The sequence below is a fragment of the Eleutherodactylus coqui genome, chromosome 9, assembly GCF_035609145.1.
Source record: "Eleutherodactylus coqui strain aEleCoq1 chromosome 9, aEleCoq1.hap1, whole genome shotgun sequence".
In the NCBI taxonomy this organism is placed as follows: Eukaryota; Metazoa; Chordata; class Amphibia; order Anura; family Eleutherodactylidae; genus Eleutherodactylus; species Eleutherodactylus coqui.
The window spans coordinates 51,859,046-51,886,323 of record NC_089845.1 but is presented as its reverse complement, the minus strand read 5'-3'; the positions used below and the strand labels follow the sequence as shown (position 1 = coordinate 51,886,323).

Genomic DNA, 27,278 nt, shown 5'->3' with positions numbered 1-27,278 from the left:
ACAATTTCAGAAATTTCTGGCATGGCACAGCTTGTCCATAAAAGCTTGTAAAGGAGAATTACCCCATGAACAAAGAAGTAGGAAAAGGAAACAATTGGCATCTCGTTTGATTCAAATCATGTATGAACTTCGGTGTTAAAGTTCGTTTTCTAAAATGTGCCATCTGTTTGACTACTAAGTAGTTGTCCATTTTTTCTGGTTGTTTTGTATGCCTTTAATCTTCACATTTACAGTTCTTTGCTTTGTATGCTTTGTTACACTTGTGTATTTTGTAGAACTACTGCAATACCATCTGCTACTGCGGATATTTTATAAGTTTTGATTTATTCAAGAATAGTCAAGAAATGTTCTACTATAGCTTTATTTTCTTGACTTGGTAGGACTAGATGTGATGTCCAAAATGTCCTTCATAAAGAAGGGACCACAATAACTTTCTGAGATCCAGTTGTTTAACCCTTTCCAATCCACTGTCTGACGTCTAAAGACATTCTGATTTGAAGGCTGTACAGCTCCGATGTTGGAAGACGTCCGGCAGGGTATTCTTACTGTAGATTTCTGGCCGCTCTGTTATCGGGGACTTCTCCAGCATGTCACATACCACAGTACTGGCTCTAGCCAGCAGATGGCGCCATTGTATAATGGCAGAAAGAGAAAGCTCCCTAGGTAACCCTGAATCCAAAATTGGATTGCAAAGGGTTAACATACTTAGAAGTCTGTGTAGATTGTATTCATTTTAATTTTGCAACATTCCCACTTGGATATTATATCGATTTGAGAAATTTGTAAATAATCTTACAATTTCCACCATTTCTACATAATAAATTGGCGAGTCTACACTGGTCACTTCAGATCTCTTCTAATGTCCGATTCATATATTTACAGGTAATCTCCTGGTTTATATAAATTCTCAGACTTGCTAAAACAAATTGTTTATTCACAGACATGTACTTGAAGTCCAATCACTTTATATGTATTTTTTTTTAGCTATTACAGACAATTTTTTAAAATTGCATTATTAGGACTTTTTGAGATATTTGAGGCTGCTCTCTAACCTGTACCTTGAGATGTCTGAGGCTTCCTTCCTCTTTTTATTAGCCAAAGCTGAGAACTGCCCAAGTATGACTTTAAGCTCTAGGGTGTCTTGAGTATTACTTAAATCCTCATGAGGAAACCTGACAGGGGTTCTACCAGAGTTGACAATCATCTTATTTCTTCTGAACATAGCAAAAAATCTTGGACAATGCAAAAAATTTACAGACAACTTGAAAACTCCTTAAATTCCTATAATAATGTATTATGTAATATCAACAGATTTGGATGGTTTCACACTTCGGCAGGGTTTCCGTTTTCTTGCTCCGTCCAGGGAGCAGAAAAAGGGGAATCTCTGCAGCTGAACGGTTCCGATGCAGATGTGAAACCGGCCTTAGTGGCATTTATTTTGCACTGTAACATAAACGTCATTATATTAGGCCGGTTTCACATCTACGTCGGAGTCTACAGACCTGTCACAGACCTGGAAGAACATATTGGAAGGAAAAGCGCGGAATGCAGCGCTTTTTCTTCCATCCAGAAGCCAGGCAGCTGGGCAGAAAGTAGGGTCAATGGGGTCTGTCTGGGGCTGTTCAGTTCTGTCCAGAGACAAAATTGTTAATCAGCAGGGATTCCCCTTTTCCACTTCGAAGAGAATCCCTGCTGATGAACACCTTTACACAACCTGCTCAAGCTCTCTAAAGAGCCCTTGAATCTATGGATGATTGGCAAATCGAAGTTCTGCCCACTCTGATAAAGTTCCATAAACATTTGTCCCAACCAGTCAACTGCTTTACAGCTCTGCATATCAGACCTATTTTGCAACCTGCTCTGCATTTATCACAAGATTCCATGCTAGCATACAATGTGAGGATAGTTCAAGAAGACCACGGTTACTTGTTGCCATCGGACTCGATTGCCATCGGACTTGATTGCATATCAAAGTGTGCCATACACACCTAGTCAGTACGCCTTAGTGGACATCTGAATGGATGTAATACACTATGAATCAACAGGCTGATTTGGGTTTCTTTTTCTTTATTTAGTAGAGAGATACTTAAATGTAGCTTGTCTATTTATTACCTTCCATGCTTATTACCTCTACTCTTTACGGGGTGGATGCGTAGTAAATCATATTACGGAATGTCATTATTACTGGTTTCAGAACTAAGCAGGTTTATAAATATAAACCTTCTGAAACCACCCACATCCTCCACTAGTTCATGAGAAGCAGGGTGGTTGTTCAGTGAAATCAGGGGATCTCTTAGCAATATTTGCAAATCTTACCCTTTAGGCAGCCCACATACAGACAACTGCGAGGTGAAAATAGTTGTGTCGAAACTATATTGATTGCCTGAAGTTCTTCATGCAGACAATTTCAACTGCTGAAAGCCTGCAGCAAACAAGGCCTATGTGAGGACCCCTGAGGGCTCACTCACACGGGCGTATGTGACCCGAGTATTACGTGCCTATGTTTCATGCACCGAAATACACAATACAAGGCAAATACGTATGTAAATGCAAGATAGGACATGCTGCATTCTATTTCTGCGTATTGCACTCGCATATTTTGTGCATGCAAATACGCTCGTGTGAAGCTGGCCCGAGGATGCATTCATAAATACCTGATTAGCTACAGATTTTCAGCAGCTGAAAAAATCCACAGCAAGTCTACGCCAAACTCCATATCAGAATCTGGACTACTTAGTGCAGATTTTGATTGGATTTTGGTGTGGAATTGCACCAGATTTCATCCATTTATTTAAATTCAACTGAAGAGCCAAAAACTGCAGCAAATCCGCAGCAAAATCAGTGACAAAATCCACCAAAAATCCGCTATGTGTAAATGCACCCTTAGGCCTTAGTCAGACGGGCGATTTTTCGCGCGATTTGCGGATCTGTCGAGCGCATTGCATTCAATGGAGACGGCAATACAGCCGTCTCCATTGAAAGCAGTGCGCTGCGGGCGAGTCCGGGATGAATTGTCGGTAAGGGCTTAAATATATAAGCCCTTCCCTGCAATCCATCCTAAAATGTGTTGAAATAAAAAAAAATTGTATACTCACCTTCTCCCGGCAGCCGGAGCTCCGCGTGGCCGTCCTGCAGTGGGTGTGAAGGGGGTGTGAGTCAGACCTGCCCCCTGATTGGCTCAGCGCTGAGCCAATCAGAGGCATGCCTCACTCACACCCATTCATGAATTCATGAATGGATGTGAGTCAGACCTGCCCCTGATTGGCTCAGCGCTGAGAGGCAGCAGTCACTCACCCATTCATGAATTCATGAATGGGTGTGTGAGTGTTTTCAGCCTCTGATTGGTCAGGGCTGTGACCAATCAGAGGCAGATCATTCAGCAGGCGGGGATTTTAAAGCCCCGCCGGCTGAATAGTGCCAAGAAGCAGTTCAGGAGAACTGACAGCGGCCGCGGCTGGACTCCGGCTGCAGTGGAAAGGTGAGTATACAATTTTTTTTTATTTTAACACATTTTAGAATGAATTGCAGGGAAGGGTTTATATATTTAACCCCTTCCCGACAATTCACCCCGCGCACGCCGGCAGCCCATTGCTTTCAATGGAGCAGCTCCATTGAATTCAATGGGCAGACATCGTTCTTCTCTGTCACAGCTGTTACAGCTGTGGCAGAGAAGAATGATTTGTCTTCTATATGTTCTCAATGGGGTCGCCGCTACTGCCGCCGGCCCCATTGAGTGCATATAGAGAAGAGAACAGGAATCGCAGATCGCAGATAGGTGCGATCTGCGATTTTTTGTTCTATAATTTATCGGACAAGCGCATAAAAAGCGCTCATGTGTCCGATACCATTGCAAAGCATAAGGCCTTAGTCAGACGGGTGTTTTTTTTGCGCGATTTGCGCATGCGCATACGTCCGGCGATTTTTTTAAACCATTGCTTTGCAATGGTATCGAACACATGAGCACTTTTTATGCGCTCATCCGATAAATTATTGAACAGAAATCGCAGATCGCACCTATCTGCGATTCCTGTTCTCTTCTCTATATGCGCTCAATGGGGCCGGCGGCTGTAACAGCTGTAACAGCTGTGGCAGAGAAGAACGATGTTTGCCCATTGAATTCAATGGAGCCGGCAATACAGCCGGCTCCATTGAAAGCAATGGTCTGCCGGTGATCGCGGGATGAATTGTCGGGAAGGGCTTAAATATATAAGCCCTTCCCTGCAATTCATCCAGAAATGTGTAAAAATAAAAAAAATATATATACTTACCTTGTCCCGGCAGACGGAGTTCAGCGCGGCCGGCCTGCAGTGGGTGTGAGTGGGTGTGAGTGAGAGCTGCCCCTGATTGGCTCAGCGCTGAGCCAATCAGAGGCAGCTCTCACTCACACCCATTCATGAGTGAGAGCTGCCTCTGATTGGCTCAGCGCTGAGCCAATCAGGGGCAGCTCTCACTCACACCAACTGCAGGCCGGCCGCGCTGAACTCCGTCTGCCGGGACAAGGTGAGTATATATATTTTTTTTATTTTTACACATTTCTGGATGAATTGCAGGGAAGGGCTTATATATTTAAGCCCTTCCCGACAATTCATCCCGCGATCGCCTGCAGCGCATTGCTTTCAATGGAGCCGGCTGTATTGCCGGCTCCATTGAATTCAATGCGCTGGACAGCTCTGGCCCGTTTCTATTGAAACGCGGCTAGGAGCAGTTTTTTCGGGCGTTTTTTGCCGCTATTTGCGGATTGCATGATGGATGCGCATCCGCAAATCGCGTGACCGGGCCGAAAAATCGCCCGAAAAATCTGCTCCTAGCCGCGTTTCCTTTGAAATGGGCCCGATCACAGGAGCGCTGTCCAGCCCATTGAATTCAATGGAGCCGGCAATACAGCTGGCTCCATTGAAAGCAATGGGCTGCCGGCTAGCACAGGATGAATTTTCGGGAAGGGCTTAAAAATATAAGTATTGCCGGCTCCATTGACTTCAATGGGCAAACATCATTCTTCTCTGCCACAGCTGTTACAGCTGTGGCAGAGGAGAATGATTTGTGTAGTATATGTTCTCAATGGGGTCGGCGCTGCTGCCGGCCCCATTGAGCGCATATAGAGAACACAAGGAATTGCAGATCGCAGATAGGCACGATCTGCGATTTCTTGTGTCCTATAATTTATCGGACAAGCGCATAAAAAGCGCTCATGTGTCCGATACCATTGCAAAGCAATGGTTCTATAAAATCGCCGATCGCATGCGCAAATCGCGCGAAAAATCGCCCGTGTGACCAAGGGCTTACAAAAAATAAAAAAGTATTAAAAATTTTTAAAAATGTATTTTTCCAGTCATTGCATCAAAAAATAAAGTGTGACATGTCAGAGAGAAAAAACATAATACCAAAATTCTGCTTTTTTGATCGCCACATCTGAAAGATAAAATTGAATAAGCGATTAAAAAGTCATACATACCCCAAAATGGTATTACTAAAAACTACAGGTCACATGTCATTAAAAACAGACCTCACACAATGGGAAAAAAAAGTTTAGAAGGTTTAAAGATGGTGACAGAAAGCTATTTTTTTTAATCAGTACTACATAAAAAAAAAACTATAGAAATTTGGTATTGTTGCAATCGCACTGACCCACAAAATGAAGATGTCATTTTAAGTACACGAATGTTGGAAAAGCAAACTCCCCAAAAATGGCGCGGTTGTGTTTTTTTTTTCTATTTCATCCTACTAACACATTTTTTTACATTTTTTTCCAATACATTTTATGGTATGTTAAATGATACCTTTGAAAAATACAAATTGTCCCACAAAAAAAACAAGCCCTCATATGGCTATGTCTTCGGAATAAAAAAGTTAGGATTTTTTTGACAGTAGGGCTGGAAAAATGAGAATGAAATAAAAACAAAATGTGCCGTGGTGGGGAAGGGTTAAGGCAATTCCATGATTTGAAATTTCTTGCTTAAAAATAATAAAATTAAGCTTTTATTTAGATTTGATGCAGTGTGCCAAAAAAAGTTCTAATTCCAATCGCAACTTTCTGGTCTTTGCTGGAGAGGAATGTAAGTGCTATTAAGCCTCAGTAGTATAACATGCGCTGTGTTTTGTCTGGTTGAAATGCATTTTCAACTAAACATTCCACACATTTTTCCCAGGAGAGAAAAAAAAAAAAAAAATATATATATATATATATATATACATATATATATATATTTGCACCTATTATCACTATGCTCTACTGTGCATCCTTCAATGTGAGGTGGGCCAGATTGGGATAACTAGGTGGACCAGGTCATATCTTGTGGAGTCTGCTGATCATTCTTTTTGGAAGAGATCTGTTTGTCTCACAATTGTTTAACCCTTTCATGCTCGAGGCATTGATGCGCCATGTCCAGGTCAAATTCCGCATTTCTGGGATTCCCACTTTAAAAAAAACTGAATTTTTTTTATTTTTCTGTGACCTGTCTGACGGGTTCAGTTTGTTCAGTGGTACCATATAACTTACCATATAATGTATTGGAAGACTTTTAAATATTTTTAAGTGGGATAAAATGGAAAAGAATCTGAATTGCACCATTTTGTTTACATGCTGTAGTAAAAATGGCCTTATTTTGTGGGTCAGTACAAGTACAGCGATACCAAATTTATATAGTTTTTTTTATATACAGTCCTACTTAAAAAAGGTACCTTACAAAAAATAAAATCCTTTCGCAACTTTTGACCGCATCCCTTTTTTTTTTTTTTTTTTTTTGCTGAGACAAAGTAAAAAAAGCCCCACGCTTCTTGAGGACGGAGGGCTGATACCATAAATGTGCGGAATGGAGTCTCCGTGAGAGGTCAAATCCATAAGTTTATTGCCCTAAGTTTTTTGGCAGAGCAACCTGTTAATTGTGTTGGTTGCATTTTGGGGAACATAGGAATTTTTGATAGGCAATTTTTTCTTGGAAACAGAGTGACTAAAAAGCGCAATTCTGCAACAGCATATTTTTTTTTCTGTTGGATGTAATCATGCAGGATTAATAATGTAGTATTTTAATAAAATGAACCGTTACGAATGTAGCGATACTAATTTTTATAAAATTTTTACATTTTTTTGAAAGTGACAACTGGAAAATGTTTTTTTTTTTTTTTTTTACTATTTACTATTTTTTATTTTTCTAAAAATTAAAAAAATTTTCTTTTACTTATTTTAACTTTTTTTTTCATGCCCATAGGGGACTTAAACCTGCGATCATCTGATCACTTATACAGTATAATGTAATACTATGGTATTGTATAATACTGTATTTTAACTACCTGCCTATTAGAGACATGCCACAGGCACGTCTTTAATAGGAAAACAATTATGGCAGTCTTGGAGACCTTCAGAAGTCCCCAGGCTGCCATGACACCTGGATGGCACCCTTGTGATCTTATTGCGGGTAATGGGTGTATTCAGAAAATTTAAATTCCAATTGGGACCAAAGAAAGGACAGTAACATTTAAAGGGTTAGAAGTCACGATCAGAGTTATTTCTGATCATGACTTTTGCTGGCGGGTGTCAGCTGTCAAAGACAGCTGATGCCTGCCATGTATAGAGCAGGTTCGACATCCGAGCCTACTCCATACGCAGCATAGGCTGTAGATGGCTATAATCATGCTAACTGCATGGGTTATATTATATGTGGTTAGGATGTACATGGTTGTATGTGTGAGGCAAAGGGATTCAAGAGAGGCCAAGGAACAGACCTGAACCAGTGCATGTGCAGTCAGAAGAGCCTTACCTGTCATAAGCAGACTCCTCAGGATCCTCTGGGTATGCGCCAGTCCTGCTCTAATGTGTTGGACATCGGCATCTTCACTGGCCTATGGATAATGTAGAAGATGTCATCCACCTCACTTAAAGGAAAAGGGGCTGAATAACACAGAAGACTCTTGGTGGCTAGAACAGTCCGGATACGCCCACTGGACCATTCAAATCTAATTTGCATAATTTAAAAAATGTGTTTTCTGCAGTTATTAAGGCGTAATATGCTGTGACAAATACACAAAATGTTTTTTTCCTATTCTAAACAGTTCTAGAATGAAACGTGGTGATGGGTTCTCTTTGACTGTACATCTATGCAGGTTAAAATAGTGTTAGTTTTAAAAGTCATAGAAAAGAAAATGATGCCGATTTATCATCTAAAATATAAGAGTATGAAGTGTAATTACCCAGTATAGCAAAAGTAAAGGAATCGGCTTATGGAATAGAGGTTAAATGATGGCACTTGCCATAAGAAAAGTCCCGTTAAAATAAATGAGGCCATTAACAGAAATGCTTCTTAGTGACAGGCACATTATTCATATCGGAATGTAACATACTTTACAAAATGCCTTAATAAATACTCTTCACAAGCAAGCTATAGATGTTTTTCAAGCAAGCTATAGATGTTTTTATGGACCGCATATAGACTACGGCCTTTTCTCATAGCTACCACACAGCGTCCGTCCTACTTAGAGACTAATGGCAGCCATAGACACGCAGCTGTCTTTAACTACTTTGTATTTCCATTATCCCGATGGTAGATTGTGTAAATAACATCAGGGGCGTAACTATAGAGGGTGCAGGGGATGCGGTTGCACCTGGGCCCAGGAGCCCTAGGGGGCCCATAAGGCCTCTCTTCTCCACATAGGGAGCCCAGTACTAGGAATAAAGCATTATAGTTGGGGGTCCTGTTACAGGTTTTGCATTGGGGCCCAGAAGCTTCAAGTTATATCTCTGTGCAGCATGGTTTAGGTATGGGTACGGTAACAGATACAGATAGAGGAGGGGCCCCAGCTCACCTTTTGCATCAGGGCCCCTGAGCCTTTAGTTACGCCTCTGAATAACATCATAATAGGAAGTTATTTGCAGGGCCGAGACAAGGTATTTTGGTGCCGTAGGCAAGATGGCAAGTGGTGCCCCTCTGTGAATGCATAAAAATCTGGGGCATCATCCAATGAAAATCGGCATGAGAAACCAGGTGGATTTGCATTGAAATTTTGATTGCGTGAACAAGTCCTAATGGATCAGACTGAAGGGCGCAGAGGTAAGTGAATGAGGAGACATTAGGGTCACGTAACCCTTTAAGGACTCGACCTAATTTGGTACTAAGGGTGCTGCAATGTTTCCGTTGACATATCCATATGAGGGCTTGTTCATTGCTGGATGAGTTAGACTTTTATTGGTACTATTTTGGGGTACATATACTGTATGGTATCATTTTTTAATCTTCCGAGGACATAGCCTTATGAGGCCTTGTTCATTATGGGATGAGCTGTACATTTTCTTGGTACTACTTTGGGTTACACAATATGTACTGTATAATAGTTAAACAATTGTTTCTATCTAACCCTACACTTAGGACAAAATATATTGGTTGTGATCATTCCCTTAAGGTAACCCCTCGCCTCACCACAGCACCATAAACTAAGTTATGGTATTGTTAGAGGAGGTTACAGGGAGACGGGTGATGTATTTTTTAAACTCACCCGCTCCCTGGTTCCCACAGTGTCCACCACTGAGTTCCGTGTGCACATTCTCCAATAGACTTGTATGCACACGGCAATATGAAAAGAGTCAGATTTTCGTGCCTATAACACGTCTTAATACAACACCTGCAGAAATACTATATATTAAAACTCTGAAGTATATGGTGAACCAATCACAGAATCATAAGTCCTCTTAAAGGGGTTGTCCCGCGCCGAAACGGGTTTGTTTTTTTTTTCAACCCCCCCCCGTTCGGCGCGAGACAACCCCGATGCAGGGGTTAAAAAAGAACACCGGACAGCGCTTACCTGAATCCCCGCGCTCCGGTGACTTCTTACTTACCTGCTGAAGATGGCCGCCGGCATCTTCTCCCTCGGTGGACCGCAGGGCTTCTGTGCGGTCCATTGCCGATTCCAGCCTCCTGATTGGCTGGAATCGGCACGTGACGGGGCGGAGCTACACGGAGCTACACGGAGCCCCATTGAGAAAAGGAGAAGACCCGGACTGCGCAAGCGCGTCTAATTTGGCCATTAGACGGCGAAAATTAGACGGCAACCATGGAGACGAGGACGCCAGCAACGGAGCAGGTAAGTGAATAACTTTTGATAACTTCTGTATGGCTCATAATTAATGCACAATGTACATTACAAAGTGCATTAATATGGCCATACAGAAGTGTATAGACCCACTTGCTTTCGTGGGACAACCCCTTTAAGGCAAAAAAAGGAAAAATGAATGAAAACTTTTTTTTTTTAACTAAAAAGTAAAGGATAATAAAAATTAAAACATACCTTTTCCTGTATTTATAATTTAAAAAAATTAAGAAAAAACAAACATTTCATATTGCCATTTCTGTTAAAGTTCACTCTATCAAATCATGCATTATTTATCCCGCATGGTGAACATTGTCAGAAAAAAAATAGACAATGCCAGAATTACACTTTTTTTGGCCACCCCATCTGAAAGATGTTTCATTTTTTAAATGTGGTGCAGCAAAATAACAATTAAAAAAAAAAAAATATATATATATATATATATATATATATATATATATATATATAAAAATTTGGTTTCATCGGAATTGTACTGACAACAGAATATAGTTATCATATTATTCCGCCCGCCCCCTGAACATGGTGCAGTTGTATTTTTTTTTCCACTTCATTCCACTGAGAAAATTTTAAAAGTGTTTCAGTACATTATATCGTACTTTAAATAGCACCATTGAAAAATACAATTTTTCATGCAAAAAAACAAGCCCTCATACCGCTGTGTTGATGGACAAACAAAGCAGTTCTGATTTTTTGAATGTGGGAAGAAGAAACCAAAAGTGAAAAAAAATGGCCACGTTCTTAAGGGGTTGAATGCCACTGCCAACAGGAATGTTGAGATCAGAGGCGAAGCTATAAGGGATGCAGAGGTAGCAGTCTCTACTGGGCCCTGGAGCCTTAGGGGGCCCAAAGGCCCCTCTATCATATAAGGAGATACTAGTATTATAAATGGCATATGGTAGGTAGGCGGGCCCTGTTTTACATTTTACATTGGGCCCCAAGAGCTTCTAGTTACACCTCTGGTTCAGATAGGTCAAGAGAGAAGAGAGGACATGGGATCAGGAGCTGCCAGACACCTTCCTGCTACTCATTCGTGGAGAATGCCAATCCCGAACATATCCAATCCAGTTAATTTTTCTTTTTCCCCAAACAATGAAGCGATGATGGAGTCTACTAGATCATTAGATTATTGGCAGACCCTTTACAGGGATGACTGTTTTCAGTCCCTACATGAAGAAGTCTTTCAGTATTATGAGATATATAGTCCACAGGTTTCAATTGAGCTGGACTACAGTCGGACTAGGTTGACTACCTATAACCTCTTAGGCTAGTCTGAACATTTCCTATAACATGTGAGCCCTAAGGCCATATTTACCGAGGCAGTTTTTGAATGAAGTTTTCTCTTTAACCTAATCTGAGTTACAGCTCATTGTGAGGTTTTTAATAACAATGGTCTCAATAAATAAAATGAGTTCAAACAGATGGCTAGCTCTAGCTTCATTCTTCCTTCTGAACATGTCACTGCCTACCACAGCTGACGAAACCAGGGCTGCAGTATGTTAGTCACTTATATGCTAAACACAAAATATGCATGACTGTAATTTTCTAATCTCCTGTGCTGTGAGGCAGATGTTCCCAGCAAAGAGCGAGAAAAAATTATCACAAGTTCTTTAACAGTTATCCTTTGTTCAGCACAGTCTTCCCCTCACAGTTGTTTTCACACTTGTTTCAACACCCACCTACACAATCCTAATAAAAGTCAGCACTTTGAACTACATGGTGTTATCGTATTTTAGGCTTTCAATACTTTTTATATGTAAGTTTCAGATAAACTCGAACCTGTTTAGGGAGTACAAATGCTGTGATTTCCAATGGCACGTTCCATGTTACAGAATTATTTTTCTCAAAGACAGAACATCTTCATACATATGCAGGGTGGCCTGCCTCCGGCAATGCTGCGACAGGAAGAATGGGCAAGTGGATTTTTTTCCCCAAAGCTTTATTGATTTACTCACATGTTACACCAGATGCTGGAAGTAGTCCCCGCTCACTTCTATGCACCTGTGAGCACATCACAATATGTTGGCTGATACTGCCTGCAGCTCTTCAACGGTGATGCTGCAAATAGTGTTTGTGATGTTTTCCTTGAGTTCATCCAGGGTATGTGGATTATTGGTGTACACTTTAAATTTCATTGGCTTAAGCTGTGGACAAGTCCGGTGAATGTGGTGGACATAACCCTTTGCCCACAGTTTGTTCCTCCATAAACAGTTCATGAACAAATTGCACGTGGACAAGTCAGAGAAACGTGGTGGCCACAACCCCTTGCTCACAGCTTGCTCTTCTCTAATCAGTTTATGAACTCATGCTAGTGAGTCAGGAGAGGTATAGCATGTTGCCCCATATTGTTGGAAAAAGTAGTACATTCTTTGTTCTGGTGGTACTTGATCATAAAACTGTTCAAACATGTCCAGATAAACTGCAGTATTCACAGATGATTCGAAAAAAATTGGGCCTACTATTAGGTTTCATGACACTGCGCATCAAAAGACAATTTTTTTGCCATGCAGTGGTGTTTTGTAAGTCAGGTGGTGATTTCCAGTAGACCAGTACCTCATACTTTGTGAATTTACGTGACCTGATAAATTAAACCATGCTTTTTTCAACATAAACTCCAGCAATGGGTCAAAAGTAGAGATGAGCGAGGATACTCGTTAAGGACAAATACTCCAGCGAGTATCGTCCTTTTCGAGTATCTGCCTGCTCGTCTGCAGAGATTCGGCTGCCGGCGGGTGTGAGCGGTGGGTTGCAGGAGTGAGCAGGGGGGAGCAGGGGGAGGGGAGAGAGAGATCTCCCCCCATTCTCCCGCCACCCGCTCTGCCTGGCCACCCTCCGCCCCCTGCCGGCACCCGAATCTTTGCAGACGAGCAGGCAGATACTCGAAAAGGACGATACTCGCTCAAGTATTTGTCCTTAACTAGTATGCTCGCTCATCTCTAGTCAAAAGTCCTCTATCAATCATAGTCAGCAACCATGTACAGTAATCAGTAATTATGTATTTCACTTTGTTGAGCTCTTTCAGTTGCTGCATATGTTATTCGGAGATTCCAGTAATCAATGCCATGTTGTTCATGATACACCAACTTGCTAGGACAGTCTCGAAGTTGATTTTTTAGGGCTATTTGCAATCCGCTGCTAAATGTCACGGATGACTTTGGACGTCGGGACTGACAAAGGGCCTTAGTTTCTTCATGTTTGTTGCAAATCCAGTTTGGTGCCATTTGTAAACCAAGCTCTGAGAACATTTAGCTGGTGGTTTTGTATCTGGGTACTCATCAACGAAGGTCTCTTGTGTTTCCTTAATTACTCTACTTTGCTCATAGCCTTCCAAAATAACTATTAGCTGTTGCAGGAAGAACACCATCTTTCTGACACAACGTGCACAGAAGGACTAAATAGCAGGGTAAAATACTGAACACTGCACACAGGGCAGCACAACTTCACCAGACAGGGTGCAAAGGGCTACAACCTCTTCCAAAGAGTGTGGTGCCAGGATTAGATGTAAGCTATGTCTCCATGGCCCACCTTGTAGCATCCAATGGAGTATGCTATCATTTTTCTCTCTGCTTTGAAACACTACCAGTATCCCACCAGTCTTAAATGCCAGCATACCATAAGTGCAAGTTTATTTAGGCAGGAAATACGCCCAACAATGTTTCGCCTCCAAACAGGAACTTTTTTCAAGCAGCTTACGGTTTCTGTTCGGAGCTTGCTTGAGAAATCCTATGTTTAGAACCGAAACATTGTCAGGTATGTTTCCTGCCTCAATAAACTTGCGGTTATGGTACGCTGAAGTCCAATTCTTACAATTTTTCTCTCTGTCAAATTCACAAAAACTCTGCACCCCTTTATATAAAATCCGATGCATATAGAGGTGTCAGAAGGCCCCAAAGAAATCCATGGGAACTAAAGAACTTGGAACTTGTACAAAACCATAATATGTTCATAATCATGAAGCCTAAAGATATATAATATATGATAAGAACTGTAAAATATGTGCGAGTTGGTTTTGGAAAAATGTTGTTTTCTTTGCTTACAAGTAGAAAATCTAGTAGAGTCGTAAGTGGAAACATGCGACTAATATATTTCAGTGTGATTTGAAGGTAGATATAGACATGCATTCATAATAATAGAATCCATGGTTGTCCAGGGCATGACTGCGCCAATATAGTCATTTTGTTTCACATTCGAGACAATGTGTTGCAATCCTTGGGCTTTAAATATTGTCCCATGAATTATGGGAATACATTCCTTTCAGCTGGATTCACACGCAGCATTTGGTTGTATGTTTGGTGGTATGTTTCATTGCATTTTTTTTAGGTCAGAAAAATTGAGGTCAGATGTTATTTTAAAGTTCAGAGCAAAATATTGTAAAGTCTACATCCATGTTGTGTTTAGATTTTTGGCATTTTATTGATCACTTGCAATTTTTCTCAAATAAAAATGTTAAGAAAATTGTAGATCAATGTATCAGTTAATTGTTCTTTTATTGGATTGTAGACTAGAAAGATATTAGCATGCTGCTAGTGTAAGTAGTGAAGGGGTTAAATGAAACCTTTCTATAGCCGTGCATGGTACTGGACAGACAGACAGGAGATAAGACAGTCTCACAGACCCCCCTTGCATTCCTTTTCACTGAATTCATAACGGTTTCATTGTATGTTATAGTAACACCTTAAAAGGTGTAACTTATATTAAACATTTTAGTTGTACCCTAGCATTTATTATTATTAATCTTGGAGGTATGTACTTTTCCTGTGATGTCATTTATGGTATATAAACCACATACACCTTAGAATAAATTAGAAATCATCTGATACCACAACAAGGCTGGTGTGATTTGTATTTCTACTAGGGGTCCAGACTTCTACACGAGATCTGGTGCAAAATAAAATGGTGCAAAATAAAAAAATGACCACAAAAATGATTGGTGTTTTTGTTTAAAAGAGCTGTAATCCAGGAAAAAGGAATTATTAATGAAGCATGGTATAGTTCTATGGGTCTGCTTGACAAAGCATCCATGAGTATGGCCTCTTAGTCCTATAATGGAGCTGTGTGGGGTACATGGAGTAACACGGACAGCAAATGGCTCGAAAAAACGGCCCTGTGCCACTAGCATTAAAAACAACCTCTCTGCCTCCGAATCAACTTGTCCTTGCTGAGCTCTTCTTGTGAATCTCTTGAACCTGATATTGGATAAACCACAAAATTACTAAGACCCATAGGTTTTGCTAAATTTTATTCAATCATCCTGGCTCTGAGAACTGCCATTCATTTTACAGTATGCTAATATTTTTCTGCATGTGTTACATATGCATTAAGGGTAACACTTTGAATATAATATTGTTCTTCCAATCCATTTGTATGATTGCTATATAACCTTAATAGAGATGAGCGAACGTGCTCGGCCACGCCCCTTTTTCGCCCGAATACCGCGAATTCCGAGTACTTCCGTACTCGGGCGAAACAATTCGGGGGGCGCCATGGCGGCACGGGGGGTAGCAGTGGGGAGTGGGGGGGGGGAGGGAGAGAGAGAGGGCTCCCCCCTGTTCCCCGCTGCTCCCCCCCGCACCGACACGCCTCTCCCCGCCCCCCGGCGCCCCCCGAATCTTTTCACCCGAGTACTGAAGTACTCGAAAATGGCGGTACTCGGGTGCGTAAGTACTCGAAACGAGTACGTTCGCTCATCTCTAAACCTTAACCATTTCCAATCCAGTGTCAGCCCTCGTCCAACATTAACATTTCCCTGCATAGCTCTGATGTCGGAGAGCTGTCCTGCATACAGTAATATACATATGCAGAACTGCCTCTCACATTGGAGCACTGTCCTGCATACTTTTAGAAATGTGTCGAACCTCATTCAACATGGGAGCTGTGCAGGGAAAGCTTAATGTTGGATGAAGGCTGACACTATATTGGAAAGGGTAAAAGTTTCATAAAATTGCTAATAAAATCATCATGACAGTTCATATTTATGTATGTCTGTTGAAGGAATCCTCAATGTGCTTTCCCACCCAAAATAAATAAGAGCTGGGGAGTGTGTGTGTGTGTGTGGGGGGGGGGGGGTTGGATTGGAAAGGGTTAAACCTCTAGCGCAAATGTGGTAAAGATTTACAATAGTCTTTCTTTATATTGTGCAACATTGACATAACCAAGCTGATGTGTTAAAATGAAATATCTAGGCCAGCACATGAAGCTGTACTCATATAACGATGGTTACACAAGTCAACATTCTCTATTCAATAGTGTTCTTAATTGTTAAATAACATAATTGCTAAATGTTTGGTCTTTGCCCCTCAAAATCAGCTTGGGTGTATTTTTCCATACAGTAGATATAAAAAAACCAAAGAAAGTCATTTAAGTACTGTATATACCCATAAGAATAAACAATGTTGTTATTGTCCCAAAGTCCCTTCTTTATTCTTATTTTTAATAAACTTCTTTTAAACTTTTTTTCTTGTATTTTTCTAGATTCCACATCAGTCGTTGGAACGTTGTACTCCCAGGGAGATGATTCCACATGAAGTTGTTGGGTTTCCTTCAGGAATTAAATGTGATTTTCCTTTCACCAGACTGAAATCAGTATCGGTCAGAGAGTGAGCAGGCAGTGGTGGTTGGCGGGAGTGGCAGAAAGCAAAACATGAAATCTAATCAAGAAAGGAGCAATGAAAGCCTGCCACCAAAGAAACGAGAAATTCCCGCCACCAGTCGACCGTCTGAAGAGAAGACAGTCGGACCGACAAGTGAAAACCACCGCACAGATAGTTTATCATGGCTCCCCACCACAGTAAGCAGCCATGGTGGACGTCATCATGGGCCTGCAGGAACTTCAGTAGAAGCTGGTTTACAGCAGGGGGTAGGTTTACATAAAACACATTCAACTGGTATAGACTATTCTCCCCCGAGTGCTCCAAGGTCGGTACCAACAGCAACACCAATTCCTGCCGTTTATCATACTGCGCAGTCTCAATCAGGGGCATCTGTATCTCCCGTGCAATATACTAATGTGCCCCAAACGTTCCAGTTTATTGGACCGCAGTACAGTGGACCATCATATGCAGGATTCATCAATTCGCAGCTAATTTCACCTACATCGAATTCCTCTTCAAGTGTTGTGTCCTCAACAGTAACAGGAGTCACCACTCCATCACAACGCAGCCAGATGGAAGCATATTCCACTATGTTGGCAAATGTAAGCAGCTTAAGCCAGCAGGGGCATAAAATTGAATCCCATCTAGATCGGACTCCTGGATTGGTCGCAGCAGGATCACCACCTACCCAGTCAAGTCAATATGTCCATATTTCCAGCTCATCACAGAGTGGAGTCAGAACTCTATCACCACCAACTATCCCAGTACATTTACATACCCACCCAGTGATTCCACATACACTTACCCTGGGCACTTCCTCCCAGGTGGTTGTGCAGTACTCAGATTCAGGAGCTCATTTTATTGCTAGGGACCCTACAAAGAAAGAAGAAAGTTTCAGGTCACAAGCCAAGGAATTATTAAATGGTGAAATAGAGAAAGTTAGGCGATTTGTAGTTCCTTCCTCTACAGATGCACAGCTATTGAAAGCAGGCAATAATAAACCAGCTTCCCAACATTATGAGACAAGGCACATAGTGGTGCACCCTAGTACTGAATTCAGTCATCGGGATCCCTCAGGTGTTCGGACCTCTGTCATGGTAGTGCCCAACAGTAACACAGCTGCCACAGACATTGATGTTCCACAAACCATTAAGAGAGAAACCTCACCCTCAATAGCTCATAACAAGGGAAGCTTACACTTAGGAAAACCAGCCCACCGGTCCTATGCTTTATCCCCACAACAGACTTTATGCGCGGAAGGCGTAAAAACATTGGCCACTTTATCTCCTCACACAGTCATCCAGACAACTCACAGTGCAGCAGAGCAACTTTCTGTTGGGCTGCCTGCTGCAGCCTTTTATGCGGGTACACAACAGCCAGTTATTGGCTATCTCAGCAGTCAGCAGCAAACCATTGGCTATCCTGGAAATTTGCCACAGCACTTGGTGATTCCGGGGACTCAGCCTTTGCTCATACCAGTTGGCAATCCGGACATTGAATCATCTGCGGTGGGGGTAGCACCTGCTATTGTCACTTCATCTCCCCAATTTGCAGCAGTGCCTCATACATTTGTCACTACGCCCATTCCTAAAAGCGATAACTACAGTGCTGAATCACTAGCAACTCAAACAGGCTACCAGACCGCTTTGGTCCCGGCTCAATTCCACCTCCCAGTTGTACAGTCTGTTGCTTCTCCTATGGCAGCTGCCCCTACACTGCCCCCTTATTTTGCAAAAGGGTCAATCATTCAGCTAGCCAATGGTGAACTAAAGAAAGTAGAGGATTTGAAAACTGAAGACTTCATACAGAGCGCTGATATTAGCAACGACTTGAAAATAGACTCCAGCACAGTTGAGAGGATTGAGAATAGCCATAGTCCAGGCATTGCTGTGGTACAATTTGCTGTTGGAGAACACAGGGCCCAGGTGAGTGTCGGCATTGTATTGTGGAATGTATATTGAAATGTTCTGCATTGAATACTATAGTCTTATGCTTACATTAAAAAACACTATAGACAATGGGCCGTATAACAGATGAATGGCCCCGGAGATATAGGCTTTGTGTTGTATTGTTGTATATGTAATTGCTGTGCACAGCTCAAATATGACTTGAGTTCGCTTTCCCTATTTGTCACATTCCATAGCTTTTCATGATTTAAACAATATACAATATAAGATAAAGGAAACCTGGTAAATTACATATGAATCATTACCGCTTTCTATCCTAGTTCTCTGGCTCTCATATTGCTCAAGTTAGGCCGTCTGCACACTAACCGATTTTCGCTGCGGATCCACCGCAAATACCGTCCATAGCATGCTATGGGAAATCAATTCTTCCTGCACACTAGCGGAAACCAATTGTGGTTTCCGCTCACTGGGGGAAAAATCTCAGCATGCTCTATCTTTGCGTGGATTTCACACGGACGGCTTCCATTGACTTCAATGGAAGCCATCCGACCCGCGGCCCGTCCGCAATTAACAATGCGGACAGGTTGTAAATTCTGCGTCATCGCCTAGTGATGGTGTGGGAAAAGTAAACATTTTAAGCAAAAAAAAATCTGTACTCCGCATGTCCGACGGCTGGTCGCCATGACCGTCTGCAGTACGGATGCAGAGGAAAAGAGACAGGTGCGCGGATGTCGCTGCTGTTAGGGTCGGATTCCTATGGGGTCTCCTGCAAGCAGAATCCGGCTCGGCCGTGTGCAGGCGGCCTTAGGGTGGTTTAACATGCTGAGGCTTGTTTACTAATACTGTCTAAAAGTTAGACTTGGCAAACTTAGTCTAGATAGTCTTAACCCTTTCCAATCCACTGTCTGACCTCTGAAGACATTATGATTTAAGGCTGTACAGCTCCGATGTTGGAAGACGTACGATGGGGTTCTCTTACTGTATATTGCCAGCCTCTCTGCTGTTGGAGCCTATCCAACATGTCACCTCAGGCAGTACTGGCTTTAGCCAGCAGATAGTGCAGTTGTATAACGGCAGAAAAAGAGTAAGCCCCCTAGGAAAACCAGGATACAAACTGGATTGGAAAGGGTTAAAATGTGACAGATTTATCACTGAATGATAAATCTTTTGCATTTTAAGATTGCGTATGTGTGGCGTTTATACCCAATGTCGCTACACAACAGAAGGGAAAATTAAAAAAAAAAAAAGAAACTAGTTTTAACACGTGTGAGAAAGATAGGGCAGGACTTATCTTTCTGCTTTTTCTTTTTAGACTCGCGCAAAATAGCGCGGAGTTTGAAGAGCCGAAGAAAAAAATTAATTGTCCAAACAGTTGCCCTTTTTGACTTATGATAAAATGGCTTAGGACTAAATAGTGTGGAATTCTTGAAAATGATGTTATATTTATTTCTGTTAATATATGAATAGTAATACATACATAACATTAGGTTTTTGCCTTTCTGCTCTCCCAATTATTCAATTTTTTGCCCATTGGTGCCAATGGGTTTCTAAGATTGTAGTAATGTTTATATAAAGGGCCAGTTGATCGGGCATGAATGTTTGTTTGCCTGATTGCCGGAATGTAAAAATGTGCCAACAATCAGCCAACAAACAAGTGAATACTTTCTCATTGGCTGATCGTATCATTTATGCAAGCATTAAAATGGTCACTGGTTGCCCGTACATCTTCCTATGTGAATGGGGAGATGTAATCAATAAAAAAAGGTGAAACCAGCTCATCCACACCGGACACTATCCTGGAATCTAAGTAGCATGGTGCATGAAAGGAAGCCGCCTTAGCCATCAATAGATCCAATTCTAAAACCCAAGACGTCTTCCATCACTCATATGAAGTTAAAAACAAAACTTTTATGATCACATCCTTAAATACATTCTTTTACAAACAGAAGGGAAAAAGGGGAACAGTTTACATGTTTCAAGCTGAGAAAGAGCCTGGTATGTGAGGCTTGAAACATGTAAACCGTTCCCCTATTTTCCCCACTTTCTTCTATGAGGATGTTTTTAAGGATGCTATAATAAAAGTTTTGTTTTTAACTTCATATGAGTGCTGGACGAAATCTTGTATTTCAGAATGGGGAGACAAACAGCCGACCAGTGACAGTAGTACCTCATGTCACATTAAAAATGTTGGATGTTTTAAATGCATTTTTTTGTGCATTTTAATACGGCAGAAAACAATAAAGTGTAGAAGCTCTTTCCAGTCTGCTAAAACTCAACAATAAATCACATGTTGCCAATAAATTAGTTGACAAAGGGTCAGTTACTGTATTGACATGAAATAATTGAAAAACTGGGTTATGTGTTACTGTTGTACATTGTCTAATATTGTTAATGGTCAGAAAGCACTCGGCATGACACAGGGGGCAAAGACTTCTTCAGGTCACTGTATGTTTATTGCTTGTTACGTAGAAGTTTTAGTTTAGGCTGCTTGACACATCAAAGGAAATGGATCACCTATAATCACTTATATATTCTTACTCATTAAAACCACACAGTGAAACATTTTCCATTTTTCTAATCTGTTTTCATTTTCTGATTGCAGAATTTTTAATTCTATTGTCTGTACATGACTATGGGGGGGGGGCAACTATCTGGTGTGAGCTGCAATTTATAGTATTCAGAGCAATGTTTTACAGCAGCCTCGTGGGCCATTCACACAATGGACAGGAACTGACCCATTGGCGTCTATAGGGCATTTTTGTGGGCACACTTTGAGACCTATGCAGAGGAGGCAGCCCCTGTGTTATCTATATATAGGTGTTAGCTCTCATTGTATTCCTGCCTGTGGAGATGACTATTTAGACTCTATAGAATTAAGCATCAGATTGTTATTAGATTTATGATGTATTAAGGTGGAACAATGACAATTCGCAAAATCATTCAAATGAGTGAAAGTGCGCGATAATCATTCGTTCTAAACGCAAGCCGACGACTAATCGACGAGTGAGAATCGCTCACTTTTCATTCGTCATTCATTTTCTGCAGACATAAAAACCATCGTTGGCTCGTTGACTTATCGTTCGGTTTAAACAGCGCTCATTCAGTCCCTCACAGTCACTTATATTGCGAATATGAAAAACTGAATGATTCTCGAAAGAATGAGCCAACCATCTATCTGCTTGTACAAACAGGCTGCGTGAGATCTAATGAGTTAGCGATGACATCACCCCTTAAAATGAGAATCAGCTCGTCTTAAAGGGCCTTAATTGGCGGTGTGAAAACTGCAGGATATTAGGATTTTAAAAAAAATATATAGTGACATTAGGAATGAAGAAAGATACTCAAAAAAAATCTTAAAAGTATGTTAATCATAAAAATAGTAGGGATTTTCCTAAATGCAGATTACGACAATTTTTTTTTTAATCACACATTTCTTTAAAAAAATTTGTTTTAACACAAAAGTGCAATTTATACAATATCATTTTCTGATGACACGTTCTTTAAGGTAGAACCCTTCTTAACATGAATCATGCTGCTAATGAACTGACCACGGATGGCTGCATACTTATTCATTCTGCATAATCTGATTTTGTGTTTGTGGGGCTCAAATGTGGAAACTTTTCAAACATCAGATGGGACTGAGCATCTGAAAGTGTCCTAAGGAACCCCCTGGGATAATTCTTTTTGTAATATTTCCTCTGTTCAATTTTTTTTCCTATAGTTGGTACAATGAAAAAATCCCCTAAAAGATACAGATATCAGCCGTTCTCATAAAATATTTTTAAAACTATTTAAATACACTAAGATTGACAGCTAGCCTTAGAGGCGTAAACACAAACCCCACCTTTGGGTATCCCCGAATTTCTTCAGTTTTTGTTTAAAAATGAATTAATCCTGTGGTTTCACCAGCTCATGGTAAGCAAGAAAGGTTTTCTTGTTTTATAAGAGCTTAGAAACTCTAAAACTTTCAGCCCCTTGACGTAGTATTGGCTGAGTCATTTAATTAATTTAACAGGGTTCAGCTGTGGAAGCTGCATAGCTAGCAACCACATCACTAAACCACAGTGTTTCATGGTAAAATGCATGCAATGGAAAAATGCTGCACCCCTCACTTCAACATCTGCCATACTTTGGATGTCTCTTTTGTATATTGCACTCTCTTCCATGCAGTGCAGCCTCCTGCTTGATACTTATCATACACATCTTGATTTTTCGATTTGTCCCTGCTTTCACTTCCTCTATGCTATGCTAGCAATCTCATGATGCATCAGCACAGCATCTGATGGACAGCTACAGCCATCTCTGCTGCTGTTAGAATACTGCTATTACCTTCTGAATTTACCTAAATAAGCCTAAAAAATACATATACAGTCCGGAGGATGAACTGTCTTTTTTTTTATTATAACTTTGTGTCAGAAGCCTCTAATCATCATCAGTAACTGTGATAGGAGTATCTGCACCTCTCCCACCCCCGTGAAGAGCCTGTGTGGTACACTCCATGCAGTTTCATCACACAGGAATCGGGGTGACTGAAACAGTGACTTCTTAAGGCTCATTTGGACCCAACGATTCTCGCTCAAAATTCGCTCAAAGCTGTCTTTTGAGCGAGAATCGTTGGGTCTAAATGCACGAGTTATTCCTCGCTCAATTCTAGTTTTCTTGAATTGAGCGATGAACTCATCAGTGGTGCAGTTGGTTATAACAGTCGGCAGAGCTGATAAGATTCTTACAGCCCGTGTCCCGCTGGTAGTTCACAGCAGGCTGTGAGCTGTAATTGCGGAGAACAATACAGCTGTTTGCTTATGCAGAACAGCTGTATTGTTCGCTGAGCGATAGTGGCAGTGTCCCGCTCCGTCTGCATAGCTCTTTATTAGCTACATTTGAGCGATCATCTGTCAGTGTAAATGGGGTGTTAAGAGGGCACAAAGTAAAGTAAATCTTAGATGGTCACAATGAGAACACTTGACCCAACTGAGAAGGAATTTTCAGATGGAAAGGAGTAACTAAACAATGTAATAGTTACCACTGGGGGACTAGTTACATACCACTTCGATGGCCCTTTAAAAGGGTTTTACCACTAAAGATATTTGTCACTTATCACTGGGGGCTCAATCACAAGGACCCGCATCAATCACAAGAACGGTGCATCCCGAATGTCCTGTGTGAATGGAGAGGTGGTACCCATGTATGACCAATGCTCCATTCACTTCTATGAGTGCAAGGGAGGTCTATGCTTGTAGCATTCTCCTTTACTCCCATAGAAGTGTATGAAGCAGTGGTCATACATGCATGCAATCGCTGTGGGTCCAAGCAGTGGGAATCCCCCTAGCAAACAGACATTTGTCACCTATCCCGTGGATAGGTGATAAATGTCTTTAGTGGGGAAACTCGTTTTAAACTCCTGGGGCACCATGTAAAATCCGTAACGGGGTCTCGCAAGTATCATATGTCATGTATAGTACTGGCATGAGGCAGAGGACACAGTACCTGAGTGTGACCTACCTCTGCCCTCCCTTCAGTCACTCATACAGACACAGCCTGTTTTATGATAGCCTGTAACTTCTATTCCACAGATCTAGTTTTGCATTCTTCTGACAGTCACTTGTTCCTATTAATCCTTACCTGTCAGCACAACACATTCACATTTTAAGTGTCTTTAATAATTCTTATCAAAAGAATTCTTCATAATGCCCATAATGCACTTGGGTTCAATGAGCAACTTCCATGTTCAATCCACATAGTATGGTGGTAACCCAACATTTTTTTTTCTTGTGCCGTAAATAGGCCACATACCGTTATATCATTCAGTAAGTGCCGGCCATAAGAACTAGAACATATTTCAAGAGCCTATAAGGGACTAGTCTGTTACCTTGCCACTTTAGATGAGTTAATGGTTATAGAAAATCAAACCGTGAAATTTGAATGATAACATCATGTACAAATAACCATCTAAATTCCCCCACCCACGATTTTAAAGGGCAAGCCCAGTTCTGAATGACTAATATCACAAGTAGCTTAGTATTGTTGGTTGCTGTATTTGTTTCAGCATGTTGTGGTGCGTTCTGTGGACAAATGCCATCAGATATGAAGCATTTCTCTTCCTTTCTCTGTCTTATACAGAGATAAAGAAAAAAGTGACATATATGGGTTGCTTTTGTTATTTTTTTTGTACTTTTTTTTCAGTACAAATACCCATTGACCTCCGAATAATATCACATAGCAGTGTATATAGTGTGAATTGTATACGGCATCACTTTTATAACCACTGTCTAATGTTTGCAACCACAGGATAGGGAATAACTTTATGATCAGTTTGAGGTCTGACCACTGCAAGAACAGGGGTCCCCACATGAAGGGAGTGTTGGTCGCACACATGCACCAGAGCTGCATTCATTTCAATGGGAGCACTGGAGGTTTCCAAGCATTTGCAATTTCCGATGCCCCCATTGATATGAATGGAGTGGTGGCAAGCATACCCAACCTGCTCTATTCATATGGTGACCTTCAGCATCCTTGTTCATAGGATTGGTAAAGGTCCCAGCAGTCGGACCCCCACCAATCATAAGGTTATCTTCAGAGGCTCTTGGGTCCCGATGCAAAATGTGTAGCAGAGCCCCCTACTACTATGTGCTGTTTATAAAACTGGTGTCTTATGTGATGGGGGCCTTTGGTCTTCCAAAGGCCTCAGGGCCCAGTAGCAACTGCTACCCCTGCACCCCATATAGCTACACCCTTGGTTATCCCTAGATATTGCTCTGATGTCTGCGGAAAACATGGGCAGGCAGGGTGGATTTTATCTACCCAAGCCTTTTGCGTCCCCTTGAAGTCTGGTATGAGGAGTGCCAGAAAAAACGGTTGTCAGCCAACAGCTATCTAATATGTATGACCACCTGCAGATACAGTATGACCACCAGAATGTACTTGGAAAGTATAAAAGTGCTCCTATAATACAAGAAACCTGGAATCACATGAAAGGTGTTCGCACGACTCATGGACTTTTTTCCTCTTGCTCTCACTATAAGGCCACTTTCACGGAACCATGGGGCCGCATTTCTGCGATATAATACAAACTATGTCCTGGTCAGATCGTGGTGTTCACTGACCTGAAGACTCACCATTATAGGAATGTATGATGGTAACAGTTCGGGCCAGTAAACTCTATGGTCGGCGGGGGCAAGTCCATATGGCGGATGCAGAAATGCAGCCATAATACATTTGTGTGAAACTGGCCTTAATGCCACTAGTCTACTTATCTTTGTTTGCCCTAGAGATGTATTGACTCTTCCATTATTCACACAATCGACTTCTTAGAACCAATATTTCAATGTCAAATACTTTTCCGATGAGTTTTTTTGCACTTATAATGCATAATCTTATTTTGAAAAGTGAACTATGTAAGATATTGCTGTATTTTTGTTACCCAGGTTTTCAGACAGTCACGAATCCAAAGAATAAAGTGGATGGTGTCTGCTGTTGGAAGTCATGTAAAAAATAACCCTATTCATCAAAATTCAATGCATTTTATTGAAGCTGTGGGTGAAACAAGTTCTTAAAAGCTTCCGCCAGTGTATAATGCTAACTTGTTTTAGTTTCGTATGACAACTGTATTCTCTTCAGATGACATAAGGTGATAAATAAATACAACTTATTCCTGTTTTCTCAGGCTAGACTTTTCAATGTACTAAACAGTAATACTTGCTTAGGAGAAGAATAAAAGAGCTAGTTTTTGCAAAGAGACAGCAGAACCAATGAAGCATAATAATCTGAAACTCTCAACACCTTCTCTAGCTATGAATACATAGATAGACTTAATATAAAAGATTAGCTAGCTTTGTCAGTCCATTGCATTACTTATCTTGTACCGATCCTTAGTTACAGCCAGGGCTGGTATAGCACAGATTTGGGCCAAGCTCAAAGATGTCAAGATTGGATCCCATGCAGCCTACTTTGCTCTGAGCAGAACATAGAAAAACTGTAGCTGTCAATTCACAAGGAATGAACGGTGTGTCTCCAAGTCAATAGCCATAGGCGTGGTAAAAATAAAACAGCGGTTTCTTAATTTAATGTATGAAAACACAGGGGCAGGTGTAGACGGGAGCAATAGATGGCAAGAACTGCTTCACGTGGTTATATGCTTCTGCTGTGATACACAGTAGGCAGGGGCGTAACTATAGAGGATGCAGGGGATGCGGTTGCAACCGGGCCCAGGAGCCTTAGGGGGCCCATAAGGCCTCTCTTCTCCATATAGGGAGCCCAGTACTACGAATAAAGCATTATAGTTGGGGGCTCCGTTACAGATTTGGCATTGGGGCCCAGAAGCTTCAAGTTACGCCTCTGACAGTAGGTATCACCATGTATAATCGAACTATGAAAATATTACTTTATTGATCCCAGATAGCACTAAAGAAAGAAGAAAAAAACAATGTCAGAATTGCTGTTTTTCATTCATCCACCTTTCAAAAATTCAAAAAAAGTGATCAAAAACTCAAAAAGATTGAGGATGCAGTCACACGAGCGATTTTTAAGCGCATGTATAGGCACGATTTAAAATCGCATCGACATAGAACCAATGCTTTCCAATAGCAGCGGTCACATGTGCGATTTTTACATGCGTGAAAAATTCACACCTGCAAAAGATAGAACATATAAGTGGCAATGGACCCGGACACTTGATTTTTCTACACGCGAA

The 27,278-nt window shown here is 41.3% G+C and overlaps 1 protein-coding gene across 3 annotated transcripts in view; it reads left to right on the top strand.

Moving 5' to 3' along the window:
* The window catches only part of ATXN1 (ataxin 1), a 284,235-nt gene that overhangs the window by 253,732 nt on the left and 3,225 nt on the right, over positions 1-27,278 (top strand). For all 3 annotated transcript variants that reach the window (XM_066579392.1, XM_066579391.1, XM_066579393.1), the window contains one exon: positions 16,564-18,607. In XM_066579392.1, the coding sequence (XP_066435489.1) occupies positions 16,733-18,607 (1,875 nt within the window). In that variant the 5' untranslated portion in view covers positions 16,564-16,732. The remainder of the gene's footprint in view (positions 1-16,563; positions 18,608-27,278) is intronic.